We start from the raw sequence: 16,798 nt of genomic DNA, 5'->3' as shown, positions 1-16,798 counted from the left end.
TAAGGGTGGGGTCATCTAAGATAGCACAAGGGTTACACAGACCAGAGTTGATAGTTTTCTTCGATGTTATGTCTGCAGACATTAGATAAAGGTCCGTATCATTCTTCAGCTGTTATCAGCTGGGGAAATTTACTTTATTTCATTCTGCTTTTTGCTTGTCCTTCTATATGTCATTGAGTAACACGTCTCAGATGTCACGTGTTGTTTCTTTGTGCATCAAAAATGTGCAATCCTACTAGTTATTAATTAAATTCTGCTTGTGCTGCAGAATGGGAGTCATGTCCCGGTTCTGCTCCGTTCATCAGTTTGGTTCTGACACTTCTGACGGTGTCAGCACCTGGTCTGCTTTGTTTCCTGAACCGTAATTTAGAGTCATCTTTCAGAGCCGCCCGGACAAATGGAGAAACAGCGTTATTTTAGCTCAGAAAAGATCCATTTTTTCTCAGCCTTAGTCTTTTGTTTGACCGTGTTCAAAACAAAAATCTGAACACGAGGCATCCAAGTATTTTCAGATAAACACCACATCATTATTTATGGAACAAACAAACAAATAGAGATAAATAAGGGAAATTCCAGCAGCATCTGTGTTTAAATAACAAAGGTGTGCCTACGAGCTACAGTCGTCCCAAATTGTCCTCATTTTTATTTTATTTTTGTTATGTTTAATTTAAAGGAATATTTTTACGATGACAACATTTGTTTAGTTTCACTGTGAAGTCTTCTGGATGGAAATGTCAGCAGCATTTTTTTTAATGACTCTCTTTTCCTATTTCAGACAAAATTCTGCCAGACAAAATTCCAGAAAACGATGAAGCTTTAATCCAGAAAAAGTGTTTGAAAATGTTCATTTTATGTTAAAAAAACAACAACAAAAACTTTATTTAGAACCAGCCTGAAAGCGCTTCCTTGCACAAAGGCGAGCTTGTAATGTTCACTTGGCGGGACAGACCCAGATGCTGAAGCCCAGAAAAAAAAAACAAAAAAAAACACAGGAGTTAGATGGAAAGTTAAATGTATTTATTTTCCTGGACGTGGATCCGAGGGTGAGTGATATGACGATTGTCCGACTGCGTGATGAGTATGGGGTGGCGACCGGGAGTTCTGGCTTGGAGTTGTGGCGTAGCTCAAGATCATGGCGTGGCTTGGGATTCTTGGTTTGGCTGGAGGTTAAGATTGCACCAGCAGGAAAGGACCCAGGTGGACAGCTCGTGGTGATTTGTCCTGTAGATGAGGCAGAGAAGCTTGGTTAACAGAGAACCAAGAGAACCGGAGCATGAATACTTGATACAGAGACCAGGCGAAGCACCATAAGGGGCAATGAACTGGCGATGAATGCTGGGACTGGATCTCCTTATGAAGGCAGGTGGATGATGAGGTGAGCGTCCACAGCTAGGTCCAATCAGGAAAGCAGAGCAGAGTGGGGAGGGGAGGAGAGACTGACAGAGGCACCATGACAGAACTGAAATCAAAAGTAGATTATCTTTCCACTGTTTTTTTTATTCAGGTTCAAATGAAATAGATCACTTATTTTTGTTAGTATTACACAAATATGGAGTAGAATAAGACGTACAGACGTAGAAAGTAAAATCCACACAATTGTAGAACATAAAAATAACAGGTTAACATATTGACGAAAAAGGAAGAGAATTTGCTGCATTGGTAAAAAATATTAATCTAAAAATTAGTAAGTGCTGTTCATTTTTAGGCTTTACAGTTTACGGTTCCTGTCTGCACTGGTATGATCATATTGGTCATCATCCCACACATATGAAAGTGCAACGTTTGGTTTCTCCATATGAATCAAAAATGACGAACAAATTCTACCTTTGAGTGTCGGGGAACTCAGATCATGGATCTGTGGCAGAGACTTCAAAACCCAGACACAACCAAGAAAGGAAGTAAAGTGACATAATGGTGATAGATAAATCCACCAACAGCAATACACTCTTTAATAGGTGTTTTTTTTTTCTTTTTGCACATGTCAGTTAAATTGGTCATAAGAAGTACAAGGCTCTAATGAGCTACAGCTTCTTCCCATCAACCTCCCTCTAACATGTTATTTCAAGTTCTTTCAAATTGAGACTACCAAAACAAAACTACCGGGAAGTAGTGGGTGACTTTGGACACAACCTAAGAGTTTTATATGTAAGCTCTAATGAGACATAAAGAACATTGTTTTTTCTAGTTTTTCCTCAGTTTTTCTACCTACACCTAATTTACTCATTTTATGTTATGCATAAACCAGGAACTCCAGTAATGATCCGAAGATGAATCCACTTCCTAAAAAGTTAGGAACAGTCCTGGAAGCCAAAACTGTCACATTTCTTGTTTTTTGGCCCTAACCTTTTACCATTTCAGAAGACGAACTAAAGGCTCTGTCATACAGCCACTACGTGAATGTTGCGCGTACCGCATGGATGAAAATTGGTCATAAGTTCTTCATCCTAAAAGTTGTGATTTTTAGTGTTGTATCACAAATGTAACACTTTAAAACCATGGAAGAAGTATGAATAAACCAAAGATGCAACAGAAAGATGAACCGTGCGTGATTATTGCGCTGTTTATATGCAATTCATTTGTGATTTGTGTGTCAGTTACTTAATCTAAACGTGACAAGTGCGCCGTATACGCAATATAAAAGTTAAATATTGACGTGAAAAGTCTGTCAGACATACATGGAATGGTCGTGAAAAGACACACGCATCTCGCAAAAATCACACACAATTGTGCAAGATTTAAGTAATAATTGCGTCAAATACACATAATTTACGTAATTCACAACAGACCTAAAATATTGAACGGCTCAAAACTGAATTCATGTTAAGAAAACCTTCGAACGACATCAACGAATGAAGAACGAATGAAACGCTTAAGATCTACAATTTAATTATATCTCGCATGTATTACAAAAGACCATAATTTAATAATGCGCAAATACAAATATTTATGTCCGAGATCCCTGATTCACTGTCAAATAGGTAATTGGTAATTTCAGATTCACTCTTTGTTCCTCACTTGTTCTTGAAATTCTTTAGGCTTGTTTCTTTTTCTTTAAGCTGCTTCAGCTCCCGTTGAAAATATCTATTTTTTAAATCACCAGATTTAGCCTGAAAATTGAGTTTAATCTCAGTTTATTAAAGATTTAACAGCTTGGAAATGGATTTGATTATCTTGAACGCTGTAGAGGGAAAGAGGGGGGATGCAAATACTTGTTTTTGTTCCTGTACAGCATTGAGTGTTGCAATTTGGACACTCAATTTAAAAGCTTTTTGTGAACCAAATGAGCTTTATAATGAACTTTACAAGCACCCGGATTAAAATCTGCAACTGTGAGTGCCAGATGACTGCATGGCTAATTGAATATACAGTAATCCAGTGAAAGAAAACCACACAAGTGATGAAAAAATCTCCAAACTGAGTTAGTCTGGGCTCCCCAGGGGCCATTTCATGTCATTAGTGGCGTGCAGGGCATTCCTGCTAGTACAGATGATTCAATCACAGCCAGCACTCAGCAGCTCGTGCACATGTGTACATATATACAGTCAAGCCCCCCCTCCTTCCTCAGCTTTGTTTTACTTTTAAACACAGCAGTAAAAGCTCAACAGGTGGAAGCGCTTATGTGGGTAATAACATTTTATTAGAGTCTCTAAATCAGAGCCGTGGACTCTGTGTGTGAATAACAGTGAGCAAACGCTGCGCACATAGACACGCGTGCGTCCTGGTGCGGCGTAATAGACACGGTAATTGCATGTCATCTTAGTGGTGTGTGTTTGTCTGCTTCGCTGCTCTTTTGAAGCAGTTGGTTTGTTTAGTCATGTCTGGCTTTAATGTGTTGCAGTGGGATTTGTTTGTGTGCTTTGATATCGCCTCGGCTTTCTGCGCAGCTTTAGGGACGCCTCAGTAGATTTCCTTTGAAGTGACAGAAACAAGGCCGCACGCGGACTATTTATTAGCGAGAAGGGGTCGACCACGGATCACAGGACTTCCCCAAATGTCGATGACAGAGAGATAGGCCAGCGAATTCATTCAAAGTGACGAAGAAAACAGAGAGTAAAGTAAATGGTGGAATTGAGGTGATTGGGACTGAAAAGGTTGCAAACACCATCAAATAGCCTATAGTGTTATTTGTTTATAAAAAAGGGATTGTTTGATAAGGATGAAAAACTCCTGCAAAGGAGTCTGAGCTGGCACATAAATATATCGTCAGCTCATGCTCCAAGAATTCCCCTGCGCCTCTTGTCATCAGTCCTGCTTCATTAGCACCAAGTCATGCCGACTCTTCGGTGACAAACCTGTGCAGCATTAGCCTAAAGGGAGTGTGGTAACACTTCACCTTTGGCACACTGCAGTCCTGGATCCCAATATGTGTTAAGGCAAGGCCGCAAGAGACAAGTGCATGCAGGAACAGAGCTGCTCCATTACCTTTCTATGTCCTGGAATAACATCGCTGTAATAATTTTTACATAGACTTGCGGAGAAAAAAGTGAAAAACGCTCGTGCGAACCTCTTTGGATACAAAACTCCAGAGCCACTTTTACGCCTGAACTCTGTCAGGCGATGTCATCCCCGTTTCCGTGTTGTCCCACACAATGCACAGTAGTTTGTGTGTAGCCTGCAGTATTAGTCTGCTACCAACATGTTGTGTTTGATCTCTGTCTGGGGTTGCTTTATAGTTGCCTCTGTCTACCACTAAGCCCATTAAAACTTGCCAGATGTCTGTTTCCAGCTTTCTCCACAACGCACTGGAGCTGTTGCTCCTCTGTGTTGTTCATGCTCGCTTCCTCCTGTTCAGACCACTCTCAGCTTAGACCTGGCAGATCACCAGACTTTGTTTTTTTTGTTTTTTTTTTACTATGCTGCTTTCCTTACCTCAGGGGAATATTTATTACAGATAACATCACACTTCTTTTATGCTAAGTTAGTCTGGCAGACTTTGTTTGAGGAGAGGGGGGCAAACCAAACTTTACACCTTTTTTTGATTAGGTTTGTTTTCACACTGAACCGACCAAACATTGCGCTGTTTCAACAGTTTACACGCGATATCGAAAATGAACACTAATAGGTTGGAAAAAAAGAGCCTAGAAAAGAAACTTCCCACCAACCTTCTTTACACGGCTTTAGCTCCAGTGTGGAAATTTTTTCAATGTAATTCCATAATATTCTTAAAATTGAGAAAAGCAGCTTTTTGATATGTAGCACAGTGCTTACACCAGACTTGTCCAAAGTCTGGCCCGTGGGCCAAATGCGGCCCATGTTTAAATTTATCTGGCCCGCGGTTTCCTGTCATAAAATATGCAGCCGCCAGCACTTTTTAAAAACTGTTGTACAATTTCTTAATTGTTATTTAGTTATTTTAAACTGGTGGCAACACTATTGTGCAACCCTTTTGTGACCCTTTAGCTCATTTCTAAAAAGTCAACTGTGAATAAAACATAAAATAAAAGTCAACAACAATTCATGACAAATACATCTTTTTCAGCAAAAAGAAACACCTGTGTCTGCCTAATATTCCAAGAGACTGATTGATATTAACAGGCAGACGAAACATGCTAAGTATGCAAAAATACTGGGAAAGAATCATGCATTGTGTTGTGTAAAAATGAAATTCACAGTAATTTGGCTAAAAACGTATTTGGCTATTTTTCTGTTCTACATAAAGAAATTAAAGTATTTTATTGCAATGAAATTTCCATTTAATAGTTCATTGGCATTTAAAGTCACAAGGGCTCAAAGAATGCAAGCTAAATGTTTGGCCCTCACAAATATTCACCTCACCAAATCTGGCCCACATTGCAAAAGGTTTGGACTCTCCTGGCTTATGCATTACGTGTAAACCGACTGATTCTGACCCTGTAATCACTTTACTATGGTAAAGTGTTGCATATTAGCATAAAGCTGCTTTTCTCAGCTTCGGATTTCAAAGGAATTAGGTTAGTTTCATAAACAGTGTAAGAGTTAAAGTTGTTCGAAGAGATTATGTTATTTTGCCTCGCCGGCAACAGCGCCTATATTAATAAAAGCCTTCTCCTTTTAGAAATGCACAATAATATGGGAAACTAATAAACCGTTATGACTCTATCACATGTTGAGGTTAGGTGATTGGGAAGGCCATGGTAAAACCTTCGTTTTATGGGTCTTAATGGGCTCCAGCGTGGATTTTAAAGTGTTTTTAGGATCATTTTCCATTTGTAGAAGCCATCCTCTTTTCAACTTCAGTGTTTTCACAGATGGCATCAAGTTGGTGTCAAAAATGTGCTGAAATATTTTTGAATCCATTCTTCCTGGGCCACCGGCTGCAATACAACCCCAAAGCACGATTGATCCGCCCCCATGCCCAACAGTTGGACTGAGGTTCGTAACTTCAACCCAAACGTACCTTCGCTCAGTCCGGCCAAAGTGTTTAACCTGGTCGGTCCACAGAACTAGTGTCCAAAATGCATCAGGGTTGTTTATATCTTCATTTGCAAACTTCAAACATTGAATTTTGTGGTGAGGACGTAGAAAAGGTTTTCATCTGAGGACTCTTCCATGAAGACCATATTTGTATCTTTTTACAGTAGAACCATGTACCACAGCTCCAGTCTTTCTGGAGGGATGGTCAGATGTAAGGGATGGTCAGTCAGATGTGGGTTTGGACTGGGCTCTTTCTTGGTCTTCCAGATCTTACTTTAACTTCCACTGTTCCTGTTGATGCCATTTCTTAGTTCTATTGCCAACAGAGGATATTGCCATCTGAAAAGGCTTTGCTATCTTCTTATAGACTTCTCCTTCTGTGTGAGCATCAACTATTTTCAGTTTTCAGTGTTGTAGTCAACTGCTTAGAGGAACCCATGATGCTGATCGGACTCAGATTATTTAAAATCTCTGAGATTAAAATCGCCTGCTCTTCGCAAACAATAATTGGGAACAATCCATGACGCTATCACGTCTTGGTTTTTACATATTGCAAGAATGTCTTTTCTGTTATCTGATGGCTTTTGAAGATTTTTTCATCACTCATTGGTTACTTTATGCACAATAATATCCCGTTTACCTGGGGTTCCCAAACTTTCCATCCCCACTGTAAACACTGTTACCTTGCTCTTGAAACCAATTTTTTTTGCTCTGGTATTAAAAACAAAACAAATATTGATTTATCATCATATACAGGAAGCAGTAAATGATCAGTTATCTGTCATAAAAACGTATTATCGTGCATCACTGGCACCTTGACTAGGCTATATCATGTTTGGAGATGAAACACTTTCCATCTCATTGAAATTTATTGCAATTGCGTGGCACTTATTTTTTGTCCATTTCATTATTGGTTTGTGTGCATTCACACTGCAGTTTAACTTTGGCAGCTTTCACTTTGTTGGGTAAAGCTATGATCGGACAAAGGCGGAGTGGACTTTGCCATTCCACAGCTGCATACGTAAAAATATATATATATTTATCCTCAAACTATAATTTTTGAGGATAAATTCTAAAGGATGAAAATCAGAGCTGGATAGTTTTGTCCAAAAACAAATGGATGCTTGTTTGTTGTTGATGTTTTAACACATGAATTAAAGCAAAACAATCTCAGCCTTCAACCAAAACTAAAATGTTGCTTGCGTCTCGACACAGATTAACCCCTTCACACCGTATGTTTCAAATCATAAATACTATAGAACACACAATTTAATGACTTAATTTAGCATCACCTTGAAAAGAAAAAAACACTGAAGAATAATTTTTATGTAATAGAATCAGGCATAATGGCGTTAATGATTTCATTCTTTGTTTGTTTGAAAAGTCGCTCAGTATCTGGTAGAAATATGTCGTATTATGGTGTTTACGATCTAAAACCCTCGTTTTCTTTGTTTTAGATTCACAATCACAATTTAACCACTGAATCGGCTTGTTGGACACCAGAGGTGGATGTTGGTTTTCTTTAGAGATCAACAAACATCTTCTGTAGCAAAGCAGAAGCTGTTTGTCCTTTTTTGTTTTAATCATTCAAAGATTTGTACTGTGGACTAAACAAGGATTGAGGCTACAAAGAGAATTAGCTAAATGGACGGGTGGTGCTACATTGGCAAGGATTTTTCCCTCCTTTCAATCCTATTTTGTCTACTGTTCTTCATGTCAGAATGGATTTTTTTTTTTTTGGGGGGGGGGGGGGGGGGGTCAGAAAGCCAGAAAGCTTCTGTTCAGAGCAGATTTTTCATTAGACCATAAAGTGCAAAGTGACATGGTTGACTTTCTGCTTATGCTCTTCCACACAAACTCATTTCTGTCAGTCTTTTTTTAACAACATCAAACATTTCAGCAGAAGTGAATTTCTCTAAGTGTCAAACGTCAGTTACAAATAACATCATGCCTGTTTGCTGAAAGTCCTGTCCTGCGGTGATTGTTCCAGCAAAAGGTAACAATGTGGATGCAATTACCAGTCAAAGGCCAGTTTGTGTCTTTAGGGTTGAAGTGGGTTGGAACGTTTCATGATTACAGAGCCGGCTGTGTGTTTAAGGCCGGCACGTTTGTGATTCTGGGGTTGCCTCTGCCTTCGCAGAAAAACCTTTAACCAAAAGCTGCAATCTGGACTGCAGTGCAAGTGCTCTTTAAGTTGTTGCTGTGCAGCTCTGTTTATCATACAGTTTTACAGCCTCTAGCATGTCCACGCCACCAATCACAGCTCTTTAAACTTTCTTTTCAACACTCTCAGTAATAGTCCCTGTGTTTATCTGCAACTGCATGAAGACGTCTGCACTGCTCTAAAATGATCAAGGAGGCAAAGACAAAATATTTGGCACTTTTGATTTTGATTATTATAATACACTGATCCACATCAGTGTGTCACTCTTCATTTTCTCAGATGTTGGGTATTACTGGCAGCTTTGATGACTGTTTACAGGATAAAAAGTATATTCAATTCAATTCAGACAACTTTACTCATCCCCAAGGGGCAATTCTATTCTATTTCTTAAGGAAATCACACAGGTAAATAAAAAAAGGACCAAAAAAATTGCACTGCACTAAAATTCCTCTGTACAAGGAGAGCAACAATATTAGACTAGACACAAACACACACAAAATGGGAAAAAACATCCAGGCATCCTTTCTTTCCACAACAACCTGTAAATGTACCTAAAGTCCCTTTCTGTAGTTTGGTACTCACCTGACACTGCTGCACAGCATCCTTTCTCTTTTTCCATTAGAACTGTCTACAGCCAGCAGCAGTATTGGCTGTTGGGTTTCATCACCTGCTTTCAGGTCCTCCCTTTAAATCACCAGCAGACAGCAAACTGTCTTTGTCATGAATCTGCAACTCCCCATTCCCACTTGGCGGCTCTTTTTACATTTCCTTACGTTCCTCTGCTTCTACAGCCAGTTCTGAGTATAGATGTTTTTTCCTTTAGAGTCCATTTCTTCAAACTTTTCCCAGGGAACTGTGAGCTCAATGAAATATACAACATGTTCTGACTCAGACCACAACACGAAATGTGGCCAAAGAGTTTGTACAGGCAATGTCTAAGCTGGCCTGCTAAGTCTACTCTCCATTGCCAGTCTAATTTCATCCAGCTGACCAGTAGCTTTCCCACAGGCTGCCTGTGTACTACACTTCTTCATGAACAAACTCCCTTCTTTTGTTTTTGGATTCAAGGAGTTTTTTATTGCCGTTTTCCGTGAACAGAGCAGTTTCACAGAATTGGAATTTGCTGAGGTGCTAATGTGCGACATAAACATTTAAGAATAACAAAAATAAACAACAGTGAGCAAAAAAATAAAAATAATAATAATAACATGACACAAAGGACAGAGCAATAAATAGAGGTGCAATTAGTGCAAAACAGTTCAAACTGGATGGAGAAGGTGCAGGTAGTGGACTGGTGACTGTACAAGTTTAAGGGTGGAGGAGTTAAAAAGTGTTCATGAGTCTGACTGCAGAAGGAAAGAAACTGTTCTTATGTCTCGAGGTTCTGGTCCTGATGGACCATAGCCTTCTGCCTGAAGGGAGTGGTTCAAGTAATCCATGTCCAGGGTGAGAAGGGTCGGCTGCAATCCAACCTGCACGCCCCCGGGTTCTGGAGACGTAAAGGTCCTGGAGAGATGGGAGGCTGCAGCCAATCACCTCAGCTGAGCACACTATACACTGCAGCCTGTTAATGTCCCTGGTTGTGGCTCCAGCATACCACAAGGTGATGGAGGAGGTGAGGATGGATTCTGTGTAGAACTGCACCGTCATCTGGACCGGCAGCCTGGCTTTCTTCAACTGCCGCAGTACATCCTCTGCTGGGCCTTTTTGGGTAGAGAGCTGATGGACGGCTCCCACTTGAGGTCTTGAGTAATGGTGGTGCCGAGGAAACGGACAGAGTCTACTATGGTGATGGGAGAGTCTGTCAGGATGAGAGGGGATGAGGAGGCTGTGACCTTCCTGAAGTCCACTATCATCTCCACTGTCTTCTGGGCGTTCAGCTCCAGGTTGTTGATGCTGCACCACGTCGCCAGCCGGTCCACCTCCCTCCTGTGGGCGGACTCATCATCATTAGAGATGAGCCCGATGAAGGTGGTGTCGTCCGCAAACTTGATCAATTTCACAGAATCATGGCTGGAGGGGCAGCACTTGGTGTACAGAGAGAAGAGCAGAGGAGAAAGTACACAGCCCTGTGGAGATCCTGTGCTGATAGATTGGGTGGTGGAGATATTTTTCCCCAGCCGCACACACTGCCTCCGGTCTATAATGAAGACAGTGATCCACCTACCCGTGGAGTCAGACACGTTGAGCTGGAGAAGCTTTTCCTGGAGCAGAGAGGGGAGGATAGTGTTGAATGCCGAGCTGAAGTCCACGAACAGGATACTGGCATAGGTACCCAGGGAGTCCAGAGGCTGGATGAAGGACGAAGTGGAGGTCTACAAACCTGTTGGCTCTGTAGGCGAACTGCAGACGGTCCAAGAGGGGGGAGGGGAAGGACTTGAGGTGGGGGAGGACCAGGCGCTCTAATGACTTCATGACTACAGACATAAGTGCCACAGGCCTGTAGTCGTTGAAACCAGTTATGCGGGGCTTCTTGGGGACAGGGACGATGGTGGACTTGAAGCAGGCCGGGACGTGGCAGGACTCCAGGGAGGTGTTATAAATGTCTCTGAAGACCACTGCCAGTTCGCCTGCGCAGTGTTTCAGGGTGGCAGGGGAGATGCCATCCGGGCCCTGAGGCTTCAGGAGCCTTGGGCTTTGCTGCATTAAATTATATTTCTTTCTATCTTTCTAGTCTTGCCTTAACACATTTAAAACCCTCTGTCTGACTATCCTGTCAGCTTCAGCATCCCTCTTTAACGCAAAGCATCATCAGGTTGAGGTCAGTCAATTGAGGTCAAGAGAGACCGGGCTAAGAGATATTGGCACAGAAGTGGTTGATTGATTTTTTTACTATTTCTGGAGGGTTTTTTTTAACTCCTAGACATAGTTAAAATAATAAAATAATTTTTATTATTTATGGCTTTTGATATTGTGTGTGGTACTTTTCTCACCCTACCTCAGGTTATGGTAGCTGTTAGCTTGTGAATGTACATACATTTCAATGAACAAAAAAAAATGTTTTTCTATTTTCAAATTAAAAACAGTAAAGATTTCCAAACCTTACATAAGTCTTTGTCCCAGAAAGACAAGGTATTCTGATGCAAAGCAGGCGATTTAAGATCAAGTTGGGAACGTTTTTTGAAAATGGAAACTCTTGAACATTGTGGTGCTTGAAGGACTGGGACGACTTTATTGATGAAACTGTAAATTCTGTTCTTTGCAAAAGAAAAGATTCAGAAGAATATGTCTCCCATCAGGCAGCTGGACTGGAATTTCATTGAAACTTAAACAACTGTTTATGCTGGTGAACAATCCAAGGTAAAGAGTACCTGACATAAGAAACACATCATTACCTGACAGCAGATGCTGCTTTAGACCAGGGGTGTCCAAACTTTTTGCAAAGAGGGCCAGATTTGGTGAGGCCTAAAATCCTTTAAACTATTTCAATGACATTAAATGCAAATGAACTATTAAATAAATAAATTATTGCAATGTAGTCATAGTTAGCATGTCGTGTCTCATAGTCTCTCTGAATGTTGAACTCCATGAGAGCAGCCCAGTCTCTCAGCAAATCAGGCAGACACAGTTGTTTCATATTTTCACCAAAAAGAGGTCCAATTTCCACTTTTCGTGGAAGTGGTGGCCCTTTGTCAACTTTTGTATTTTGATTTACAATTAGCATTTTAGAAATGAACTAGAATGTGATACAGAAAAGTCGCACAACAGTGTTGCCAAATGTGTATAATGGCTGAAATAATTCAGACAGTTTTTGGAAACTGTTCTGGGCTGCATATATTATTGATTTTATGAAATGAGCTAAAGGATAAAATCGGAACTGGAGCCGCATTTGGCCCACAGGCCAGGCTTTGGACATGCCCACCATAGCTTGTCAATGCTTTTGGTTTGTTCAAATTTCTTTGAATTATTGTATTTGTTGAAGTTTTGAAGATACAAAAAGGTCGAAAACGGTTTTGTTTTTTTTATCACTCTGGTGAATGTTAATTTCATTGTTTAAGCCAGAACCATTGACTAAATTTACTCTGAATTTTGTTCTCTGACAGATAATGCAAATGTGATTAAAGGTTAGTGCTAAGATTGGATCTCGGGTTTAAGTCAATGATTCAAGGAGTTTTTTCAGTGAACGGAGCAGTTTTACAGATTAGGAATTTGCTGTGGTGCTGGTGTAAAACACTTGAGAATAGAAAAAATAAACAACAGTGAGCAAAAAAAAAAAAATCATGAAACCAAGGCTTATCAATATCTTCCTGTTGATACAAATCTCCAACACCCTGCTAATTTAGGTTTTGACCTCAAGACCATGTATTTTTGTTAGTTTAAATCATTGTAGCCAGATATTTATCTCACAGTTTCATAGATCTCCTTTAAGTAAAAAGACTTTGAGAGTAAAGAGCATTGATGGCTGCTGAATTGACATATTGGAATGAGGCAGAAAAGGTGATGTACCTGTTGGCAGTCTGTATTAAGCTCTTGGTTTAAGCCTAGTCAGTCAAAAACAGGGTTGTTAGTCCGATTCTCAGACAAACCTGTGTGAGTGTGAGTGTGTTGATAGGGGCGGCAGCAGTAGCATCTGTCAGTACTCTGGGTGGCCTGCTGTTCCTGTTGGTAATTGAATCTCAAAGTTTAGGACTGGTGCTGACTGATAAACACACACCAACGCACACACGCGCACACATGTATTACTGTCAGAGGCAAGGCTACAACTAAAGTGGGATTTGTCTGTCTGTGTTTACGTCTGTGCACCATGGACAGGCACAGAAACATGCTTCAGCGCTTCTGTTCCACTCGGTCTCCGGCTGCTGATATCAAATGTAGTTCCGTTGACCAGCATTGAACTATAAGAAGAAATATGTAAATAGCTTAATGCCCTGATGTCTAATGTGCTACTACACGTTGGTCATGCTCTGAGTCATTACCTAATGTCAAAGGATGAATAATGACAGTACTGTTTGTTTGGGTAGTACCTGCATCCATCGGGTTATTTGATATAGCATGTTTAACAAGAAACTCAGACTCCAGGCCACCTGGATTTCATGTAGAAACAGTGGCTTTGTTGTCAAACGGAGAAACCACGATCTGCTTCAAAATGACTAAAAGTGTAATGACAACTTGTATATGAAACTTTATTTCCAACCACTAATCAAGACGTTCATTCATCCTCCTCATTTTTCCACACCCGTCCACCTTTTCACCTCTGCCGTCTTGCCCCCTCCCTCCTACTCCTTCTTTCTGTCTTTCTACCCCCTCTGTGTGCCTTGCAGGTGGTGCTTGACCACATGAGGAGGAAATGCAAGTGCCACGGAACATCGGGAAGCTGCCAGCTGAAGACCTGCTGGCAGGTCACCCCGGAGTTCCGGAAGGTGGGCTCCATCCTCAAAGAGCGCTTCCACGTCGCCACCCTTATCAAGGCTCACAACCGGAACACTGGACAGCTGGACCATTCCCACCACAACAACCACAACCATCACCACCACCATCATCAGCATAACCACCACCACCACCATTCGCACCGTCGAAGGCCTGGCATCAACGAACTGGTGTTCTTCGAAAAGTCTCCTGATTTCTGCGAACAGGATCTAAGTTCGGACTCGGCCGGCACACAGGGCCGCATCTGCAACAAGACCAGCCACGGCATGGACAACTGTGAGAGCCTGTGCTGTGGGAGGGGCCACAATATTCTGCAGCAGACGCGGAGTGAACGCTGCAACTGCAAGTTCCACTGGTGCTGCTATGTGGTCTGTGAGGAGTGCAGGATAACAGAGTGGGTCAGCGTCTGCAAATGAAGAAGCATAAACTAAAAGAGCACATTTAAAATGAACTGGAGGAAAGACTTTAATGATGGAATGGCTGTAAAATTCTATAAACATTTGTGCATTGGACTGCAGGGTTTCTCTGCAGAAGACACGTGCAAGGACGGAGCCAGCGGATGAACACACGCGTCTGTCAACACATCTTAGAAATGCATAATGCCTTTCTCCTGAGACCAAACGCACCCCAAATAGTTGTGTTTTACCCTCACAAACAAAAAAGGAACGGGACAGTCAGCAGCACTTGGCCAAATTTACAGGAATGTAAAATCAACATGAGATTTAAACATCCAACTTAATACTTCAGACTTACCTTAGCACCAGAACAGCACTCCTACAACATGTAAACGTCCCATCCATCCATTTTGCAATCCCTTTTAGGGTCATAGGACTGCTGGAGCCTATCCCAGCTACTGTCAGGGGTACATCCTTGAAAGGGTGCCACACAACTACACACTCACAAACACACGCTCACAACTGATGACAATTTAGAATCCTCAATCCGCCTGAACCATGTCTTTGGACTGTGGGTGGAAACCCGAGAGAAAACCCTCGCATCCATGAGGATGTATCCAACCACATCACTCAATAAATTATCCATACAAAACAAAAGGACAGATGTATGGAGGAAGTTTTTTAACAGCACTTGGAGATTTTGGGCTCAGTTCAAGAGTTAGTCTTGAATATTCATTTATAGCAACTATTGTGTTGCACATTAATTACATTACATTTGTTGGACACTTTGTAGATATGCCACTCAATGTTGCATAGCTGCATGTGGTAGAGTATGTACACTCAGAGCAAAGGCACTCTAAAACCTCAGAAATAGTATTCAGTATCACTTTTTATGAAAATAAATTAAAAAAACGACAGACTGTGCAACTATTAGACCACTGAGTTCCGCTCTTCGGTGTTGCTAGCTTGGATTTGTCACCTATCTAATCTTAAACCCAATGAAAACAAACAGTTTTAAAAAAACTACGCAAAAATATTGTGTGATCACTGTTAAAAAAAGTGTTTGTCTGCATTGCCCTCAGTGTTGAACGGATTCCCTCTGTGTGATGTGACGTCAAGCACAGGAAATGCTCATTTAGTTACCCCTTACACGTGATCTGTAAATAAAAAAAGAGCAGGTCTTCACATAAAACCAATCCTGGTGCTGCAGGGAACAAAGCACACTTGACCGAACATCCCTACCAACCTCTTCATATGACATAAATCAAGGTGTTTCCTGTTTGGTGATGCAATCTCACCGTATGCAGCACTGTGTGCTTCTTGTTATGTATCTGCCCTCACCTTCTTCACAGTGTTCCAGCGTGTGCTGCAGGGGTATTTCCTTTTGCATTTTTAAAGTCCAGATAGTAGATATGGGTTTATGTACAATCATAAGGTCTCAAAAACATTTATAAACAGTGTTTCTTATCAAACATTGTAATTTCTTTCAAGGAAAAGTATCTTTGTGTTAAAAGGAAAAGGAAAATCTGGGATTATTTTCCAGTGTAAGAGACCTTCTCTGCCCTGATAGGTAGTTTGCACGTACTAAACCATGTCTAGGAAAACTCTGGGAAAATAATAACACTATGCATTTTTTGTGCTAAATGTAATGTATGTTTGTATTTTGTATGTTTTAATATGGTTATTATCTAAGTTATTTTATTTTTGTGGATAACTTAATATTTGTAAAACAATAAAGAGAGACAATGTTAATGAGGCAACTTTATTGTGGAGAATGATGAATGAGAGATTAATCTTTTTTACGTTTTTCGTACATTGTGATGGGTGGCGCAATTTTAATATGGGGGATTTTGATTCAGCAACTGTGGCATGGACTTCCAATACCTGTGACCTGCTTTGAGCTAGCCAAGCTAGTCCAAAAGCTAACCAAGCTCAATAGAATCCCTTCTTTAGCTTGACAACATTCCTTACTTTCAGGGAGCACCATGTGGTTTGTAGATTTTGGGCCCAGCTGGCACCAAATACCTCATCACCACAAATTTGTAGAGATGGTCATCTTACAGTACATGGTCATCTTAATGTCTCCAGCCTTCTTCAGTACCTATTCAAAGCCTTCCCTGAGATGAAGATCTTCTGACATTGGGCTCAGCCAGATGTTTCTAAGTGTGTGTTCAGACTGGACACATTTGGTTCATTTAACCCTTGTGCTATCCTATGGGGTCAAGATAACCATTGACGTGTTCTCCCTACCATGACAAAGGTGGATAAAGGTGGAGAGGGTTTCATGTACTCCATGGAAACCAGTGGAGATCACAAATCATTGAAGAAAAAAGTTCAGCCCACTGTCTAGACCCCAATGCTCCCAATGTTAAAGTGCCTATAGCACAAGGGTCACAGTGAACCAGAGTTCGTCAATAATCCGGAGCAAATTTCTGTCTGAATACACCCGAGCAGACCCTGGTCCAGGACCCTGATCTCT

At 41.0% G+C, this 16,798-nt stretch overlaps 1 protein-coding gene across 1 annotated transcript in view; it reads left to right on the top strand.

Annotated features, from left to right (window-relative positions):
• wnt10a (Wnt family member 10A) overlaps nt 1-16,084 on the top strand; it is a 37,087-nt gene extending 21,003 nt beyond the window's left edge. The window contains exon 4 of the mRNA XM_011489990.3: nt 13,819-16,084. Coding sequence (XP_011488292.1) covers nt 13,819-14,340 — 522 coding nt within the window. The 3' untranslated portion in view covers nt 14,341-16,084. The remainder of the gene's footprint in view (nt 1-13,818) is intronic.
• The last annotated feature ends 714 nt before the right edge of the window (nt 16,085-16,798 follow it).

Source organism: Oryzias latipes, chromosome 21, assembly GCF_002234675.1.
Source record: "Oryzias latipes chromosome 21, ASM223467v1".
Classification (NCBI taxonomy): Eukaryota; Metazoa; Chordata; class Actinopteri; order Beloniformes; family Adrianichthyidae; genus Oryzias; species Oryzias latipes.
This window is presented reverse-complemented; position numbering and strand designations above follow the sequence as displayed.